Raw genomic sequence first — 21029 nt, forward strand, 5'->3', positions numbered from 1 at the left:
ACAGCTGTAGTCAATCAGAATCACTTACAAGAAGTGAAGAGGCCATGACATGAAGCTAATTTGATTGACACAACTCGCTACATCACCAAAATTGACAAATTTTGTTGCTGTATGTATATTTTTGACCCAGCAGATTTGGTGACATTTTCAGCAGACCCATAATAAATTTATGAAAGAACCAAATTTTATGACTGTTTTTTGTGACAAACATGTATGTGTTCCGATCACTCTATCACAGAAAAATAAGAGTTGTAGAACTTATTGAAAACTCAAGACAGCCATAACATTATGTTTTTTTACAAGTGTATGTAAACTTTTGACCACAACTGTATATATATATATATATATATAAATCTTAAAAGTACAAATATAAAAAAACAAGCTGTTAGCTACATGCCTTCAGTTAGATCAGTTACATTGGCTAAAATTGGTCAAAAAGTCCAGCATTAAATGAAAGTTAGTAAAATACTTCACTTTCTGTAACGTAACAGATTTAATTATTTTCTGTTTGAATTAATGATTTCTGAACAGCTGCACAGCTTTCTAAAAAGCAGTGAAAACTAACACTGGTATAAAACTAATGCATTCATAAAGCATTATAAATATGGCTATAAATATTTATAAAAATATGGAAGACATTATAGCTATGTTTATTATGCATTATGAATTGTGATCATAATTGATAATCAGCTGTGTTTATAATATGTTTCATGTGAAAATTAAGAACACCAACAAAGCTGCTTTAACAAAACAAGCTATAACTACTTATAACTGCTCATGAAATATACTTATGTTATATAATATAATAGCTTATATTCATTTATAATGTTTTATAATGTGTCGTTGTACACTTTAAGTACAAGTGTCAGATGTCCATACATATCCAGATGTAACATATTGCAAGTACAGCTTATGATGCATTATAATCACAATGCATTAAAAAACATGGCTGCAATGTATATAAAGAAATTTTATAATGCCTTATGAATGCATTATAATGTTATGAGTATGTTTGTGTGTTTATAGAATCTAATAGACATACCATTCATAGAATGTGTAACAAAACTAACTGTTAACACACTGTACACATGAACACGTGAACATCCTGTGTAGGCTATATCAGTAGGCCCTGTCTCTTTATTTATCATGTCATCAAACACATATTTGCACATACTGAGAGCTTGTCAGACCTGCCCAGCCCTGGTTAACGTTGTTAAATTCTGATTTGACAGTCTGATAAAAGAGGAGGGGCTTCAGTAAAGGGTCTTCATTTGCTGTATCACCAGGAATCCTAGCCAGTTTAAGCTTCTTTGATGGTCCAAACCAGTTCTGCATTTCTTCCCTGCAGTAATCTCTCATTTCGCCGAACTTTCTGTTTTCCACATGAAGCCGTCCCATTAAATTAAGCTCTGACACAAATATCGCTTCCTGACCAACGGTTCAGACAAAGACGAGAACTGAAATGTGGAGCGGCGAGCCTCCAAAACGGAGGAAAAAAGAAAACTTGAGTGATGATTTGGAGGAAAAGAATGTTGCTCAAAGCCCAGAATCCCCTCAGGAGCCCTAAACTCAGCTTAAAATGCAGCTCTGCCAGTTGCCAGTTGGTGATATATCGTTTTGAACCAAGGTAGCATAACCATATCATAATTATGATGCATAAAACACAGGTGGAAGAAGTTGGCACGCGTGCAGAATATTAAATATAACTGCACATGTGCAAAGAAAAACAACAATAAAGTTACATAAGATAGAAAAAAAGCAATAACGATAAAAATCTGATGGCAGCTGGGTTTTAGCCTTGCTTGCTGTTGTGTTGCTTGACCTGCTTTTTAACTGAATTTTGAGGGATATTCTACTCCCTGTGTTTGTATTTGTTACAACATTTTAAAGGGCCCATATCCTACATTTTTAATTGTTATAGTTTTGTGTTAAAAGCAAAATGTTTTAATGAAAATAAACCAAATCTACCGATATACCAATTCAAGAACTTTTGAAGAGCCCCATTCATAAAGCAGTGCTGATACACTACTTATAGTTTCAGTGTGAATGGGTGAAGCTACACTGTAAACACTGTAACTGTAGTCTGAATATATAATATAATATACAGGCTGCATAAGCCCAAAGTCTAGCCTGCAGTCTTGAGAGGTATGGAGCGGATCCTAAGTAGGACTGTCCTATGAAGACTCCAACTACGAAGAAACCATTGGGTCCAATATATGGAACAGTCTAACGTTCTTTTTTTTCTTACAGAAATGAATTATAGTTATATCTTTTAAAAAATAGATAGGTTTCATGGTGCTGTTTTTCATGTTTCACTTCATGTTGTACATCATCTGGTTACTGTGTGTAACTGAGGGCTGTGGACGGATAAACCCGTCCTTAAAAACACTGTATATGAAGAATCTGTCACTTTTAAAGTGCATTTTTGACATAGCAGCTGAAACTTGCAGCCTAAACTTATGCAGCTTAGAGTATTTAGAGTAATGTAAAGGCATTTACAATTAATTAAAAGTTAGTTTAGTTTAACAAGGTTTAAAAAACAAAAAAACAATAACAATTCTGGTTGTATGGTATGGGCCCTTTAAATATTTGGCATCCTGATTTCTTTATGATATATAAATGGCACTGGTCTTGGTCACTTTGATTTTTAGCTTTTTGACTCATTCAGACTGATTTGTAGTGCTATGTTTTTAGTTTATATCCAATTTAACTTTCAAACATTCTAATTAAAGACTTTTTTCTGAAATTATGTCAAAAATCAGATCTGTTCACACTATCATCTGCACTATTATCAGATTTGTCTATCTGAACATCACATGAGTATCTGCATGGGTTGCTGTAGTATGGAGGTCAGCATTACTAACTTTTGGCACTCTTCTTGGACCCGTCACTCTGGATTTGATTGCGAGGAGGTCGTTATGAGTGACGCAAAATGTTCATTGCAATCCGAGAAATTTGAGCATCCTGAGCAATCCAGACTGAGAAGCATCTGTACAAATCGGATTATAATATCATTTTAAACCACCCTTCAATGTGATTTGGATTATAATAAGATAAAAATTTCAGGATATCAAAAATCTATCTACATATGCCGATATCAAAATCTTATTTGGGCTGGCCTTTTGAACACAGCCCTGATGGTTCTTGGGGTGCCGTCTTTACGGGTATACAGTTTACTATAAGCTATACAGTACATATATATTCCTATACATTAATGCTTGTTGTTGTTTTGCAATATTTGTAGTGTTTGGTGTTTTTGTTTGGGGTCCACATAAATTATACATCTTAAATCCCAAAATATCATAAAATCACTCCTGCACACACACACACACACACTCACTCACACACCTTCAACAGTCTTCACCAATCACTGTGCTCTGCCCGTGGTGTTTTTCCTGGCCCCGCCCACTTCTACCTGCGGAAGGTTCCAGTTTTCATCCTCACTGTCCCCGCCCCTCTCCCTGTCCTCTTCCCTGCTGTCATCCTCCTCATCCTCCTCCTCGTCGGGTGCCGAGTCCTCGTCCCGCTCCCGTTTGATGGCCTGGATGGCGGGGGGTGGTAGCGGGGCGGCTGCTGCTGCACTATCCCCGGAGTCGCTGCTATCCTCGAAGGCCTCCGGGTTCTCCAGCATCTCACGGATCAGAGGAGGCATGGGGCCCGGGATCTCCATCTTCAGTGTGATGGCTCGTTCTGCTCCTAAATACAAGCCAACAAAATGTATCAAACCTTGTATCTCCAAAACAATAACATGCTAGACCACTGTTAGACTACTGACCACTGTAAAAAAATATCTGTAATTTTACAGTAAGAGTATCAGTTTTTAATAAAAAAAACTGTCCTGTATTCTTGCTTTATGGAAAAAGTAATTTTTGTAAATAAGCACATTCCTCTGCTTTATCACTGCTATCTGCAGTCGTAGTTGGTAAGCTGCAAATGTGAACTAAAATGATCTTAAATATAGCTACATATTATCATGTTACTTAATAATTTAGATAACTAACTTACTCAACATTTTAATTTAAGAAGGTATTAGAATGTATTATTGTATGTCTTTGTCAAGGTAGCACACTAGCTAGCATAGCTACTGGTTATTAACATTAGTTAAGTTAGCTAGCAAGTTAGCATGGCGACGTATACAGGTAAATAATAATGTTAGTTAAGTTAGCTAGCTAGTTAGCATGGCTAAGTATACCAAAAGGTATTAACATTAAGTAATTAGCTATCTAGCGTAACTACTTATTCCCTACTACGTAGGTATTAATGTTAGTTAAGTTAGGTAGTTAGCTAGCATACCTTTGGATACCAGTAGGTATTAATGTTAGTTAAGTTAGGTAGTTAGCTAGCATACCTTTGGATACCAGTAGGTATTAATGTTAGTTAAGTTAGGTAGTTAGCTAACATAGTTTTAAATACCAGTAGGTATTAATGTTAGTTAAGTTAGCTAGTTAGCTAGCATAGCTTTGGATACCAGTAGGTGTTAATGTTAGTTAAGTAAGCTAGTTAGCTAGCATACCTTTGGATACCAGTAGGTATTAATGTTAGTTAAGTTAGGTAGTTAGCTAACATAGTTTTAAATACCAGTAGGTATTAATGTTAGTTAAGTTAGCTAGTTAGCTAGCATAGCTTTGGATACCAGTAGGTATTAATGTTAGTTAAGTAAGCTAGTTAGCTAGCATACCTTTGGATACCAGTAGATATTAATGTTAGTTAAGTTAGGTAGTTCGCTAGCATACCTTTGGTTACCAGTAGGTGTTAATGTTAGTTAAGTTAGGTAGTTAGCTAACATAGTTTTAAATACCAGTAGGTATTAATGTTAGTTAAGTTAGGTAGTTAGCTAGCATAGCTTTGGATACCAGTAGGTATTAATGTTTATTAAGTTAGCTTGTTAGCTAGCATACCTTTGGTTACCAGTAGGTATTAATGTGAGTTAAGTTAGCTAGTTAGCTAGCATACCTTTTGGTTACCAGTAGGTATTAATGTTAGTTAAGTTAGCTAGTTAGCTAGCATACCTTTGGATACCAGTAGGTATTAATGTCATGGAAATACAACAACTATAAAATACAATGTCCAACATATGTAAGGTTCTGTTTTTAGATGTATATTTTTCCATATATTTACTGAGAATTCAATACTTTAAACATTGACCTGACATTTTTTTTAACTTAATATTTGTCCAAAATATGCAATCTTTTGTTTTTACACAGTAACAGTAAATTTACAAAAAATAAATAAGTTTTTTTTTATACATACTAAAACAACAGAAATTTTCTAGGTAGTGTACTTTATTAAAAGCACCTTGACAGCCCAAAATTATGCTAATGAGTTCATGCAACCAGTGGCCTAACATTCTTTTCTAACCACACAATCCAGTCTGCTATTCCAACAAGACAATACCTGTCAACATACTATACATATAAAGTATATCAACAGACCAATCCCTGATTGAAAATGTGTGGGATGCTAATTAAATGTGATTTTAACACTACTGTTACCCTACAGTACAATCTGCAGGAACAACCACACTACGACTCCATGCTGAGACATCTAGCATATTGCCAGATGTTACACATGCATTAATATATATTACCTCTGTATTTGTAGCTCAATAAAGATTGCTCATATCAGTCTGTACATTGTTAATCATTTATTGTTTCTGGCAATGTTTCTCTTCCTAGAATTGCAATCCTACTCTTCCTTCCGTTTCACATTCACAACATTTGAGTCTCAGTGCAGCCAATCAGAGAGCAGTGGGCGTATCTGGTAGTTCCCTCAAAATATGGAGAAAAGGTTCATTTTATCTTTTTCCAAAGGCGAGCTTTACAAAACCAGTCTGAAAACATCTAATGACTGATTACAGGTTGTCTTAAAATGAGCTAATACATATGCAATACCCTCCCTCGCTGCAGAGAACACCTCACACGTCTGCACAACCAGCGAGTACCAGGCATACCTCGAGTGGTACTGCCAGCAGTTTGGACGTCTTTAACCAGTTTTACACTAATGTTAACAAGTCTAATTGGTTAATAATGGTGTGTACACATATGTGCTGACCTTTAGTGCTGATGCCTCGGAGGTCGGTGACCTTCATGAGCATGCGGGGGAACATGTGGGGTTTGTTGGGGCGCCGTCTTCTGGCGTAGATCTTTAACGCCTCCAGCAGAGGCTCCTGCAACCGGTCCACTTTCTGAGGCTCCTCCAGGTCCATACGATCTGAACAAACCCAGAAAACCAGTCATGAGTGATGAGCAGTCAACATCAGAACGATCAATGACAGAACCTTACTCTGAGACCCTGAGACTAGGGATGCACTGAATATTTGGCAACCAAAATTATTCCACAGAAAATGGCAAAAAAAACACCTTTGTCATTCAGCCTAATAAGTAAAAAAAAAAGAGTGATGGCCGTATATAAATTATGGAATGTTTATGGTACTCTATGTACACTGTGTATGTACATTGTGTGTGTGTGGTGAGGTTTTGCAATTTTTATTGAGATTTTGACACTGCCTACAACCTGCCTAGGGACTACAGAAGAAAATTACCTTTTTAGCTAAATCTGGTGCATTTACATTGATGTAGAAACAGAAATGTTGGTTAATGTGCATTGTCCCTGTGGAATAATTAAAATAAATAAATATTGGTAAAAAAATATTTAAAGTCATGTTGTGCTTTGCTGATTTTTTTTTGCTGGTATGATAAAAATATTCAGTGCTCAAGAAATAGTTTTACATTTGTTGTTTTAAAGGTAAGATAAACATGGCACAATTAATAAAAATCTCCTGAAATGTCCAGTATTCAATATTACATTTCATTTTGTTTGGTTTGGTTCATAATGCATATTATTGACCACTTTACTTAAAAAAAACATAGCATGCTGATTCACCTTAGACTAATCTGCTCATCGGTTGATGAACACAAACATGTAAAAAAAAAAAAAAAAAAAAAAGGTTTAATTTTCTGTGAGTAGAGGTGCCAGACAACATCTATGGAAGATGCAAGACTGGAATATATTATGTTATACTAGCTTTTTAGCTGAAACAACCTTTATTGAGGACAGCATACAGGTATTTGCACTTCATTTGGCTAGCTGCAAATTTCAAATAGAATACCCAAGACCACTAATGACTTTTACAGTTTGTGGCTAATGTGGGTGACTCCAGTACCTCCACAGATAAGGCAGATGGCGCTGAGGAGGCCAGTCTCTGTATCGTCCATCTCTAGAGGAAGTAGCTGGCCAGCGAAGGCAAACACGAGGTCAGTGAGCGGTCCGAACCCGGCGTTGTGCATTTGGGTTCGGTTGAGGGTCAGACCGTCCGAGAAGGTCATGGTGTCCTGCTCCGGGGTGTACCTCGTACAGATCCGCAACATCTAAGAAAAAAAAAAAATAATAATGAAATAAATTACCTTATCTCTACCAGTTTTCTATTCTACAAGTATACTCTTCCTTGTCCAATATTCCAATCAGTATTAGAAGAAGTTTGTCTAATTTTGCTGCAGTAGGAGCTAGTGTTGTAGTCCTGGAGTCTCCAGGCCATAAACAAGCGGTCTCAGTCTCGTCTCGAAATCAACCTTGTTTTGAATCGATCTTGTCTCTGTCTCGGGGTCAGGTGGACTCGAAGACTGTAGACGAGACCAGCTGAGTCCTCTGTCTGAAGTTCATTAGAAACTAAACCTTTTATCTATCATTACTAAACATCAACAATTCATTCAAACAGACTGAATCAGTCCTTTCTCTGTGTGCCTAAAACCATAGCGACCTAATGTTACCAGGGAGAGAACTAAAGTTAGTGACAAGCTAGCTAACCTCAGCGACGGGCTAGTTGACATACTAATAACAGAGAGAGAACTTAAGCTAGCAATGAGCTATCTAACATACTAATGTTACCAGGGAGAGAACTAAAGTTAGTGAAAAGCTTGTTAACTTTAGCAACAAGCTAGATAATTTTATCGATTAGCTAGCTAGCCTTAGCAATGAGCTAGTTAACACACAAATGTTACTGGGGAGAGAACTTAAGCTAGCGAAAAACTAGCTAACCTTAGCAATGAGCTAGTTAACACACAAATGTTACTGGGGAGAGAACTAAAGCTAGCGACGAGCTAGCTAACCTTAGCAATGAGCTAGCTAAAATACTAATGTTACCAGGGAAAGAACTAAAGCTAGTGATGAGCTGGCTAACCTTAGCAACAAGCTAACTAAAATACTAATGTTACCAGGGAGAGAACTACCATTAGTAAAGCGCTAGCTAACCTTAGCAATAAGCTAGTTAACCTTAGCGATGAGCTAGCTAAGGCAATAATGTTACTAAAGCTAGCAACTGGCTAGCTAACTTTAGCGATAAGCTAGCTAACCTTAGCGATGAGCTAGCTAACATACTAATATTACCAGGGAGAGAACTAAAGTTAGTAACAAGCTTGTTAACCTTAGCAATGACCTAGCTAACCTTAGTGATGAGCAAGCTAAATACTAATGTTACCAGGGAGCGAACAAAAGCTAGAAATTAGCTGGCTAACCTTAGCAACAAGCTAGCTAAGTACTAATGTTACCGGGGAGAGAACTACAATTAGCAATGAGCTAGCTAACCTTAGCAATGAGCTAGCTAACACACTAATGTTACCGGGGAGAGAATTAAAGCTAGCAACTAGCTAGATAACTTTAGCAACAGGCTCAGAAGATTGTTTGCTGCTGGTTGTGAATCAAAAAGTTCCTTTCCATATTTTTTATTATAGTTTTTGATGGCAAACTGCTCATTTCATAATAAAAATAAATGGAATAAAAGTGGAGGTTATGAATAATAACACAGCAGAGTTTATAGTGATGTATGGAGTCTTACCAGGATGTCGAGGCAGGCAGATTTGAGCAGGGTGATTTGGTCTGCGATGGTGAGGGTGGTGAATCCGGGCAGCTGCTTGGCGAAATCTACTATCTTTATAATGCACTTAGTGGAGAGCTCACTGAACTTATCCCACAAACCCAGATCCAGCTGAACCCTGTGGTCGGCACTGGAGTTCTGCACAGGGAAAAGATGGAGAACACTGGAGTTTATATTCTCTGAAATGCAAATACCACAACTAATAATGTTAGTAATTATGTTATTAAAATACTTTTATTAGTAATTATGGTTTTGTCGGCTCTATAACTCACAGTAGTGTATTTGCCCAGCTGACACAGCGACGGGAAGGTTTCACGGTGGGCTTTGCTGATTTTGTTGATCAACTCCTCCAGTTCTCCACTCAGCTCGTAGCTTTCAGGCAGGACCACCTCCTCCTTCACATCCTTCTTCTTCTTATTCCGGTCATTCCGCACCGCTAATAAAGAGAGAGAGAAAGAGAGAATTCAATGTTTATATCAAGCTATAAACCCAGTTCACAGCTTCAAAGCACTGGTTCCCAAGCAGCTGACCATTTTGTTAGTGGAACGTTTTCTAAATATTTTCAGTTTTTTTATGCTTTTAATTTTGTAATTTTTCTTTAATTTAACGCTATAAACATTCTGGTAATGTTTTTAGTTTTAGGAATGTTACTTTTAATGTATCCATCTAACCTGCCTGTCAGTCAAAAGCCTGAATGATGGGCGGGTCTAGGAGCTGCATTTTGACATCGAATAAGAGAGAAACACAGAGGGAGAACAAGAGAGAGAATGAGAGTGAGAGAGAATTAAAGAGAGAGAATGACAGAAAGAACGAGAGAGAGAAAGAGAGAGAACAAGTGAGAAAGACAGAAAGAAAGAGAATGAGAGAGACAAACAGAGAGAACAAGAGAGAGACAAAGAACAAGAGAAAGAGACAGAGAACCAGCGAAAGAGAGAATGAGAGAGTAAGAGAGTGAGAGAGTGAACAAAAGAGAGAACAAGAAAGTGAGAGAAAAATAACGAGAAAGTAAGAGAGAGAGAGTGAGAGAACTTTCATATTTATATACCTGCCTTTTTGTCAATAACTGTATTCAACAAAATAAAACAAAATTAAAGATTACAGTATATTTAATATATTTTATATTTAAATCTAATGTTTAAAAAACTATAAAAAACCTGTTTAAGTACCACTCTAGGATTTGTTCAGTTTGAAATATGGAAGTTTTTTAAATATTATATATACATAGAAACAAAACTATATTAATGTATAAAACCTCTGGAATGTAATCAAGAGAAAGATGGATGAACACAAGCCACCAATCAACTTGAAGATCACCGAAAAGTAGTGTAAAAGACTGGTGGAGTGTGTATCGTGACACATAAAAGCTATGATAAAAAATCAGGGTTATTCCACCAAATTTTGATTTCTAAACCCTTTCTGAGTTAAAACATTAGTTTTGTTGTTTTTAAATGAATATGAGCTTGAAAACCTTTATTAAATGAACATTTAAAAAAATGTCTATACAGCAACAAAAAAAAGGGTTTACTGGTGAAATAACCCTTCATGTTCTATACTGTAGAACTGTTTGTCCTTTTGTGCACAGAATGTACAAACAGACATATAATTACTAATTACTACAATGATTTTGACATATATTAAGAAAAAAAAGTAGTAAATAAATAAATAAGTGATAGCTGATGCTGCTCCTGCTGGCCTCGGCTCGGCCTGGACATCCTGAAAGGAAGGAAAGTGTGGGACGCTGTTGGACTGGAGTCACAGGAAGGTCTTTCCCAGTTCACCACAGCACACACTGAGCTTTATAACCAATCAGAGACACGCATTAGGAATGATAAGGATAACTGGGGCTGGGTTTGAGGATACTGAGTCATACTAAAGCCCAAGGTTACACATAAAGTGGAAAAGAAACGGCTTTAAACCAGAAATACCACTGAATTCATTCTAAATGTCGTACAGAGACGTTTTTCACTGAACGACACATTAGCTGTTTAACCAGTAGGGGTTAAAAGGAATGGTTTCACTGGAAACTGCAACTGTACATAACTAAGTATTCACAAAATATTCAGCGTTCAAAATTATAAAAAAAAAAATATATATATATATATATATATATATATATATATATGGACTACTTAAAAAGATCAATACATTCAAAATAATATACTTTATCAACTTATAATGAACAGACTTAGAAAATATAGCTAATTGTTTGCATGTGCCTACACTGGTATGGAGTGTTCTAACATTCTGTTCTTAGTATTAGATTTAAAAATAAATTGTGAATATCAGATTCTTCTTTTTTATTTATTTCTAATTTTTCCCATTTTCTCCTAATTTAGCTAGGCTAATTGTCCCACCCATTCAGCTGCTATTCAGCTGTTACTCAGCTGTATATCCCCCATCACAAGTGAAGCCATAACACAAGGAGGGTGAAGACTAGCACATGCCTCTTCTGATAGATGTGAAGTCAGCCACCGCCTCTTTTCCAACTGTTGCTGATGCGGCATTGTTGAGTAGCATTACAGCGCGCTTGGAGGAAAGTGCAGCGACTCGGCTCTGATACATCAGCTCACAGACGAACTGTGCTGATCAACATCACCCTAGGAGAGATGAAGGGAAAAAGCGCCATCTACCCATCCAGAGAGAGCAAGGCCCAATGTGCTCACTCGGGTCTAATGCTGATGGCTAGCTGCATGACCGGGATTCGAACCAGTGATCTCCCAATCATCAGATTTTTTGTTACAAAAACGTATTTAAGAACTGATTTATTTGTATAAATGGTTGATGAATGAGTGATGAAAATCAAAGAATGAATTTTATGATGAATCAACTCAAGCCACCTGAATTATCACTGTTTAGTGTTAAATATATCAAGGTTAATAAAAAAGAGTTTATCCTGCTTTTTGTTGTTTAATCTCTAACTGTCTCTACTGTCCAGGAGGAAAGACTTTCTACTAAATTGTTAAGTAGAACGCATTGCATTCAGCATTAGCGTTTTCACTTACCTTTTTTCAGATGACCTTAGCTTACTCTCAGAAACTGCTGGAATGTCAGATCTAGGTCTGACACTCTCTACTGGATTATACAGTATTAACTGCAGTATTTAAGTCCCCCCTTTTAATATTAAACCATTACGAACAAAATGATTAATTTACTTTATTGTAAATGATCTCACCTTCTTTAGACATGCCAACCTCGAAGCACTTCTGTAGGCGGCAGTACTGGCAGCGGTTGCGGGTAACTTTATTGATCTGGCAGTTCTTGTCCCTGTGGCAGGTGTACACCATGTTCTTCTGGATACTGCGACGAAAGAAGCCCTGAAACAGGATGAGGAGGGGAAAATGTGGTTACAAAAAGGAGGTCATAAAAAAACATTTAAAAACTGTAGGTCACACTTCATCAGTTGGGGTCAATGTTATTGATTCAGTAATAAGAAAGAGACTGGTTGAAAATGGTCTCTATCTCACATTTGCCAAAGAACATCTTGATGATCCCAAGGACTTTGGGTAAATATTCTTTAATAAATACAATTATTATTTTTAGATATATATTTTTTTTATTATGTAAATATAATGCTTATTATATTTACTCAGGTCATATTTGATATTGACGTTTGTTTGATAATCAGAAAAATATCAGAATGACAAAAAAGTAAAAACAAAAAAAGAAATCTGTAGGGGGCAAATACTTCTTCACACCAATGTATATGTTTCTCTGTGTTTTCCAAACTGTTGAACTTGGTTTTTGCACATATTTAGTACTTTATTTCTTGTATTTCACTTTTACTGATAATCGACTGCTAATTTTAATTCAGGTCTTAAATTTTATTTTAATTATTTTTCTTTCTTTTCTTAGTTTTTCTTACGTTTTTTTATTATTTTAATTATAATGTCTTGTAAGTTTCTTTTAACATTGTTCTGTATTATGCCTAAATGTATTTCTTATATATAAGTTTATTAAGTATAATTCTCTGTTTAAAATGTTAGATTTCGTTCTTTTAGTTTAGTTTTATTTAATTTCTTATAGATTTGAATTGCCCCTTTGTATGAAAAGTGCTATACAAATTAACTTGCATTTTGTAAAAGTCTAGTTCATTCTTTACATTTTTGTTTCCTTTTCCTAAATTAATATTCTTTTTTTTATTTATTTTTAAATATCATTACTTTGACCATACAGGGTGACCAGCATGACTATCCTGACTAAATTGATCTAAAAGCTTTTCCAGTCAACTGTCAATTTGGTCAAACTGAAAACATACTATTTATAATCTTTAAAATACTGGTAAAACAGATTAATCAACTTAACCAGCTTTCCAAAGGGTTATCTGATTTATATAAGATTAATAGGATAATCAGACCATTAGTGTTAATCAATAAATCTTAGTATTAATCAATAACCCTTATGAGTCAGTACCAGAATGATGGACCCAACTATAGTACAGTCCAAAACAGAAGTTCATTAATGCTGTAATACTAATAAAGCGACCACTAGGGGGCAGCACCTGATCACATAACCCCAAACTGCCCAGCCAACTTTTTTTCATTTATTTATAGAAGGCCTACAGAATGGTGCATATCTATCATGTATTGTAAAGTAACGTTTTATACATTAGTTTATATATCAGATGAATGACCGTTACTAATTAATTATAGTTATTAATTATAACATTAAATACATTTATTTCACTTTTTATAATGCCATTTAACACATGCAATATCTAACACAAGTGAGTAACCCCAAATCATATGGTCAAATGTTATCAACACATTTAGAACTTTTTTGTAACAGGCTTCTTCTTCTTAAAAAAAAAAAATATATATATAAAAAAAATAACTACAATTGTTTATTTTTTTGTGATTTCTCTTTTCCCTATATTGAATCTCAGTTCGGCATAATTAGGTTTATTGTTATATGTGTATTTTTTATGTGTATATGGTCTATATTTGTGTTTCACATTAACCACTGTACTGTTCTGTCCCACTGCACATATTTTCAATAAACAAAAAGTTTGTTTCCATCACTAGAGATAATTCAGGTCTAATGTGTTTGAGAGCATCACTTGTAAAGCTGTGAAGGGGTAGAGTTGGTATACATATAGGTATACATATAGGAATAACCCTATTTGTTTAATGATTTAATCCATATTGTGACGAGAACCACTCAACTAAGCAAACAAAAAATTCATTCTCAAGTATTAATTCTCTTAATGTCAAGTATAATCAAGTGCAGTCGAAAGACCATCAAAAACGTTTTGATGAAACTGGCACTCATCAGGACGGACCAGGATATCAAGAGCAAGAGTTTTCTCTGTTGCACAGGATAAGTTCAAAGTCAGAGTTACCAGCCTTAAAAACAGCAAGTTAAGAGCTTCCCAGGTAAGAGACATCAAAATGCTCTTGGTTTGTTACTACATGATTCATTATGTTTTCCTTCATAGTCTGTTATATACTATAATTCTTCAAATTGTAGACCCACACTGTTACATTGGGTCTTCCAGTGGTCAACTGTGTAGATTTAGCTCTGTTGTCAGAAGGTTGTGGGCAGTGGTGGAAAGCATTTTCTCAAGTTACTGTAATTGAGTAGATTTTATGAGTAATTTGTAATTAAAGTAGTTTTTAAAATAGGTAATTTTACTTTTACTCAAATACATTTTGACAAAAGTAATTTACTTCGCTACTTTAGAAAAAACTCCTGATGTGGTGTAAGTATTTTTATCATTAAACAATCTGCTTGAATGTTAAAACAAACCTGTAAATAGCAGTTAAAGCATAGCAATGGCAAGTTAAAAAATAATAATGAACTGTAAAACTATAAAATTACAGTTTATAGTCACCTATATTACCATAAACATTTAATAGTGAAGAAAAAAATGGATCATAGAAACCTATGCCACTTGTTTTATGAGGTGGTCTGAAAAATACTGCCTGAAAGGTCCAAATTATTATGTGAAATAATAATTAATTAAAAACGATTTAATTTATGATTTGTTTTTACTTTTTTACATCAAATAATTAAAAGTAACTTTGTAACTTTTACTCAGAGAACATTTTAAATTGAGTACTTTTTTACTTTTACTCGAGTAGATTTTTAGATGGGTACTTTTACTTTTACTTGAATAGAATTTTAGTAAGGGTACTGTTACTTAATTACAATTTTTCAGTACTTTCTCCACCTCTGGTTGTGGGTACAAATACCCACATCAACCAAAATGACAGACATTGGTCATAATAAACACAAAAATTGATTGCTATTATAACCTAACTTCATCAATACATTACTCAGGTTCTAGATACTGTATTCTGCACGTTGTTCTGCTGGTAAAACTGGTATGGATAAGCACAGGTTTGTGCTAAATTGCGCTGGACTGATTCAGCCTGCACTGAACCTGCTGACCTGGCAACCCAATCAACAGAACCCAGTGACCTGAACCACATCCGGCACTGCTGCTCTGATCTGAATCACAGCTAGCTGTTATACTGTCTGTAATTAAGGAGCTATATGGGTCAGATAGGCAGAGGTGGGTGGGCAGTAGTGAGATGGGCATTGGTTTGATGCCCCCCAGTGGGCGGAGCTCCTCACCTTGCAGCCTTCGCAGGAGCTGACTCCGTAGTGGTACCCCGAGGACTTGTCCTGGCACACGAAACAGGGCTTATAGACGCGCGGGGGAGGGGGCGGGGACGGCGAGCTGGGCACCATCTCCTCCGAACTGGTACTCTGAGTTTCCACCGCTGCAGAGAGACAGACACAATAATTAATACACTGTAATTATATTCACTAAATAACTGAGGTCCACAATAATAATTAAGATTTACGCTCTATTAGGATATTATACAGTACCCGTCAAAAGTTTAGATTATGTAGTAAATTAAAAGTGTTAAACAATCAAAATACTCAGTTTCTGAGGCTGGTAACTGTAATAAACGTATCCTAAACAATTGAAGAAACTTTTGCTCTTCATTTTCTGGGGCAGTCCTGATTAGTGCCAGTTCCATCAAAATGTTTGATTATCTTGGAAAGTTCTTAAAAATGTTTCAGATTGACTGACCTTTATTTCATTAAGTCATTTTTTCTTTATTTAGTTGAGATTTATTTAGTTAGGTAGTTCCTGACATAATATAGATTAGAACATTTCTCAAGTAGAGTTATTCACTGTATACCTGTAACTCTATGTCTTTACAACTGATTCTCTCAAACACATTAAAAGGACAAAAATGAATCAAGCAATTAACTCTTGAAAGTCTGAATTCCAGGTGACTCTACCTCATGACGCCGACTGAAAAAATGCAGCCAAGATGTGCAAATCTGTCTAATCTGAAGAAAGAGCTGCTACTTTGAAGAATCTAAAATATAAATCATATTCTGGTTTGTTTAACACTTTTTTGTTTACTAAATAATTCCATATATTTTTGTTTGGATGAGTTTAGTATTAATCTACAATGCAGGACATTTTTAAATAATATTAAAAAAAAAATGAATTTAAAGTGTGTCTAAACTGCTGACTGGTACTGTGCCAGAGGTTTACATTAAAAGGGCACTCTGATTTAAAATGTTCTCTATAGCCAAAACACAAAGGAAGGTAAAAAGACACACCCTTTTGTAAGATTGGTAAAACAAAACTTCTAAAGCACAGATAAAATAACAAAACAGAAATGTATTAATAGTAAAAAATACAGCAGTAAAAAGTTTTAACGAAATAACAAACAGTGAGGAGAATATTATCATCTTTATTATTATTTGAAAATATTCATTTATACTGATCGTTTCTTGCACTTCATAAATAAAACCATCACCACAAACAAAAACTAGAGGTGATATGAGAACTGTCATGCAAAAGTTTTAGTATTTTTTTGCCATTTGTGTGATAATGAATCTGGCAGTTTTAATTATGTAATATAATATGTAATATATTAATGTTAAATACATCCTTTATTTTACATGTCCCTCTTTAATCTTTAAAAATGTGTTTAAACTTTTGAACTCTAGGTCTATTAGGCCTATTCAGTTGTTCAGTTATCAATATTAAAACTTTTTTTTATATATAAAGTCAAGTCAAGTCAAGTAGTTTTATTGTCAATACTGCAATACTGTTACTCTCCTTCCCAAATTTTACAGCAAGTACAGATAATAGATATAATAAAAGAGAGAATGGGAGACACTATGGGTACAATACAGCAGGGACACAAATAGACATACATGAGACAGAAAACAAAGTGCAGTAGTGGTGGGCTGGGGGGTAAATTAAGATATATAATATAAATAAAAATAATAAGATGTATAATATAAAAGACTAGGAGACACTATATGAACAATACAACAAGAACACAATAGACATACCTATAACGAAGACAATAGTACAATATTGATGGTGATTGAGATGGAATGACAGTATAAATAGAACCCGTATAACAGTAGAGCGAATATGGTATATAGCTTAAGGCTGGTAAAGTGAATGAGTGCGTAAAGTTCACAGTTCTTGGGGAATTAAAGTGTGTGCAATAAGTGTGCAATAAGTGCAATCAATGCATAAGTTAGAAATGAGGAGAGTATAAATTATAAAATTAGAGTGTATATAGTTTGGGCCCATATCCAGAACCATAGTGTTTAAGGGGGGTTAAAACAGGCCAGAATTTTGTGTGACATTATACCCCTAAATCTTGAGGATCAGATGAAAAAGATTTCATGTAAGGAATGTTACTGAAAATCATAATTAAAATTGTAATAGAAAGTATAGAAAAATAATCAAGAAAATCTGTTAATGTCAAAATATAATGAATAAAATCATAAAATTACCTTTTTCCTGAACTTTTAAACAATTTTGAACATTTTAAAATCAATAATTCATGTCCTAAAAACCTTTCGTTTCATTATGTTTGTCTAGTTCTGTTATCTGTTTGATTCCTGTTACTGATCTGAAATTATTAAGTGGAGTAGAGAGTGAACAGGCAGCTTCTCAACTTCTATAAATGTCCTAAAGGAGATTTCAAAGTCAAACGTTTCTCAATTCTCAAATTCCTCAAACGTTCTGAGCTATAACGAGTATAATGAGTTCTAACTTATTTTACTGCAGAGAAGAAGGATTTTGTATCACCTAGACCTGTAGCCTGTATACAGGTCAAGGCATGTTAATTGGTTAAAAGCCTGTTTAACCTCAGCAGTGTTCAACACAGAGTTACACCCTTTGCTGGAGATTCTCCACTGACACTGACACTAAAAGGTTAGTCCAAGAGCAGATCTAATCAGTGTAATTAGTCTAATTAGTGTAATTAGTCTAGTCAGAGTCCACAAAATGCTGTATAGGCGTATTAGCATGGAGCCCTGTGATGGAGCCCTAAAGAGTACAAAGCTTGTCGCTGGGGTTGTAACTTATATTGAGGTACAAAAAAGTACCTTTCAGTGAAAGTCCTATTTTGTAGCAATGTTTTTTTTTTTTTTTTCTAATTTTTCCCATTTTCTCCCCAATTTACACGACCAATTACCCATCACACTCATTAGGACTCCCCCTATCACTAGTGATGCCCCAACACACCAGGAGGGTGAAGACTAACACATGCTTCCTCAGATACATGTGAAGCCAGCCACTGCTTCTTGCAGCATTGCCGAGCATCACAGTGTGCTTGGAGGAAAGCGCAGCGGCTCGGTTTTGATACATCAGCTCACAGACGCCCTGTGCTGATCCACATCACCCTAAGAGTGATGTGGGGAGAGAGAGCCATCTACCCTCCCAGAGGGAGCAGGGCCAATTTTGCTCCCTCTGAGCGCCATAAGCTTAATGGCTCGGCGCCCTGTACCCATGTTTTTTTGTACCAGTAAAGATTATAATGATTATAAACAATATCAGCAACTGAATATGAATATACTGAATAAAAATCTGGATTGAAAGTTCTCCATTCCTCAAGAAACACTGCTTTTTTTCTTACTGACAATATTTAAGTCCCTCAAACTCATCTTTTAGTGGAATCTTTACCATCTTCATTCAACATAGTCTTCACACAAACCGTCCTCCATGAACCCATGAACTACTGACTCTACTTTACCCCTTACAGAACTGTGTGTGTGTGTGTGTGTGTGTTGAGCTGGAATGCGTCCGTATACAGTGCAACCCACAGCCCTCTCTCTCTCTCTCTCTCTCTCTCTCTCTCTCTCTCCAGCACTGAAAGGTAGAGTCATCAGCTGGGCTCTGCTGCCACTAATGGATGAAGATGAAGAGCGACTGCCCGAGAGCCTGGTTCTGAACTGAGTGGGGGTGGAGGGTGGGTGTGTTTTGAAGAGGGGGGGGGTGAGCTGAAAGGCAAATATTTTGGGAGCTCAGCGAGAGGTGAGGGTGCTGAGTGATGGCGAGAGAGACAGCAGAGCAGAGGGCGAGAGACACAGAAATGAAGTGTAAAGCAGATGGAGAGAAAGATAAGATTGTCTGGGTGGGGGGGGGGGGGCGTCAGAAATGCTTTGATTGACATCAGACTGTGTGTGTGTGTGTTTGTGTGTGTGTGTGTGTGTACTTGTTTGAGTACATTCTTGCAAGAAAAAACGTATCATTTACCAGACGGCAGCAGTATGAGGACGGGCATTGTCCTGTTGAATTTAGGCACCAGAGTGAACATACTGTACATACAGCAAAGTTGGAGCCACTGGTTGCCGTATCTCATTAATTAATGTAATTCTGGGCTGTTATTAAACATTCAGTCTGATAAGGGCAATATTTATTGAGCTACACATACAGAAGTAGTGTGAAACATTACAACATGCAAGGCACCTTGACGTTACAGAGGTTGTAGAGGTTCCTAATGGTGTTTCTAATGGTGCAGAGCTCGTCCAATAGAATCTAAAACATTTTCTGGCGATGGATAGGTCTGAGGATGCACTGTTGGTGTGTCTGGCCATGGAATACACTGAAAAAAATGATGAGTAAAATTTACTTAAAAAAGGTTTCGCAACTTTCTGCATTTGCTTTTTTTTTTTTTTTTAAAGTAAGTTTAATTTAAGATAAATTTAAGACTTTTATGTTTTATGTTACATAGAGTAAATAAGTGAACTGAACTTCAGTCAATCCTTTCTTTTAGTAAACTTTACTTAATTTCTGCGTACAATATTACCTAATTACAATTACTTAATTTATACAATATTACTCCAATAATTTTTATTACACAATATATTTTAATTGCTGAAATTTTAATATTTTTAGTTAAAACACACATTCAAATATTTACATAATCTCAAAGATTTATTTTGTAAACAGACCAAGTCTCGCTGTCTCAACACGTGGATGGCATGTAATACATTCATTTTTAGTATTAATATACTAATAAGAATGTATTACATGCCACCCATGTGTTGAGACAGTGTAATATGTGTGTTTTAACTAAAAATATTTAAATTCCAAGAATTATAATATATTGTGTAATATAAATTATTTGAGTAATATTGTATAAATTAAGCAATTGTAATTAGGTAATATTGTGTGCAGAAATTAAGTAAAGGTCAAAATTAAGTAAAAGGTTCACTTATTTACTCTGTAACATTTAAGTCTTGAAACCGAGTTGAAGTTACTTAAATTTATCTGAAATTAAATTTACTTAAAAAATGCAAATGCAGAAAGTTGCGAAACTTTTTTTAAAGTACATTTTACTCATAATTTTTTTCAGTGTAGTGCTTGTTTCTTTCAGGCAAGGACTTGATCAAGCAGCAGTATGTGGAGGGCTTTGGTGAGTGTGGTTTCTGAAAAGGTGGGGCCACTGGTTGCAAGATCTCATTACTGAAACGTTGGGCTGTCAAAGTAATTGTAATGAAGACCAATGGTCTGATCTGGCATCATATGTAATTGCTCATCCCCACACCATGAAACCAAGCCTTCTAGAGATTCTAGTGAAGTGTGCCAACAAATAGTGGATGTTGGTGCTTTGAATTTGTGGGATTTATTGGTCATTTCCACGAAAAGACGATGTCAGATCAATATTACAGTGATCTTCATTTTAGGCACATTGACAGCCAAACTTTACAGCATTGAGATCAGAGATTGCAACCAGTGGCCCTACCTTCTTTTCCATCAGCACAACGCTCATCCACATACTGCTGCTGGATCAAGACCTTGCATTGAAGACTTATGTCAATGGCCGGACACAGGATCAGAATATCTCCAGACGTCAGAAAATGAGAACTGAGAATGTTT

The 21029-nt window shown here is 35.6% G+C and overlaps 1 protein-coding gene across 2 annotated transcripts in view; it reads right to left on the reverse strand.

Annotated features, from left to right (window-relative positions):
• Positions 1–330: 330 nt before the first annotated feature.
• LOC103025997 (retinoic acid receptor gamma-A) overlaps positions 331–21029 on the reverse strand; it is a 97498-nt gene continuing 76799 nt past the window's right edge. For both annotated transcript variants that reach the window (XM_049471896.1, XM_049471897.1), the window contains 7 exons: positions 15446–15594; positions 12042–12183; positions 9142–9305; positions 8831–9007; positions 7163–7367; positions 6052–6210; positions 331–3696 (listed from right to left, as the gene is read on the reverse strand). In XM_049471896.1, the coding sequence (XP_049327853.1) occupies positions 3368–3696; positions 6052–6210; positions 7163–7367; positions 8831–9007; positions 9142–9305; positions 12042–12183; positions 15446–15594 (1325 nt within the window). In that variant the 3' untranslated portion in view covers positions 331–3367. The remainder of the gene's footprint in view (positions 3697–6051; positions 6211–7162; positions 7368–8830; positions 9008–9141; positions 9306–12041; positions 12184–15445; positions 15595–21029) is intronic.

Source organism: Astyanax mexicanus, chromosome 24 (assembly GCF_023375975.1).
Source record: "Astyanax mexicanus isolate ESR-SI-001 chromosome 24, AstMex3_surface, whole genome shotgun sequence".
Taxonomy (NCBI): Eukaryota; Metazoa; Chordata; class Actinopteri; order Characiformes; family Acestrorhamphidae; genus Astyanax; species Astyanax mexicanus.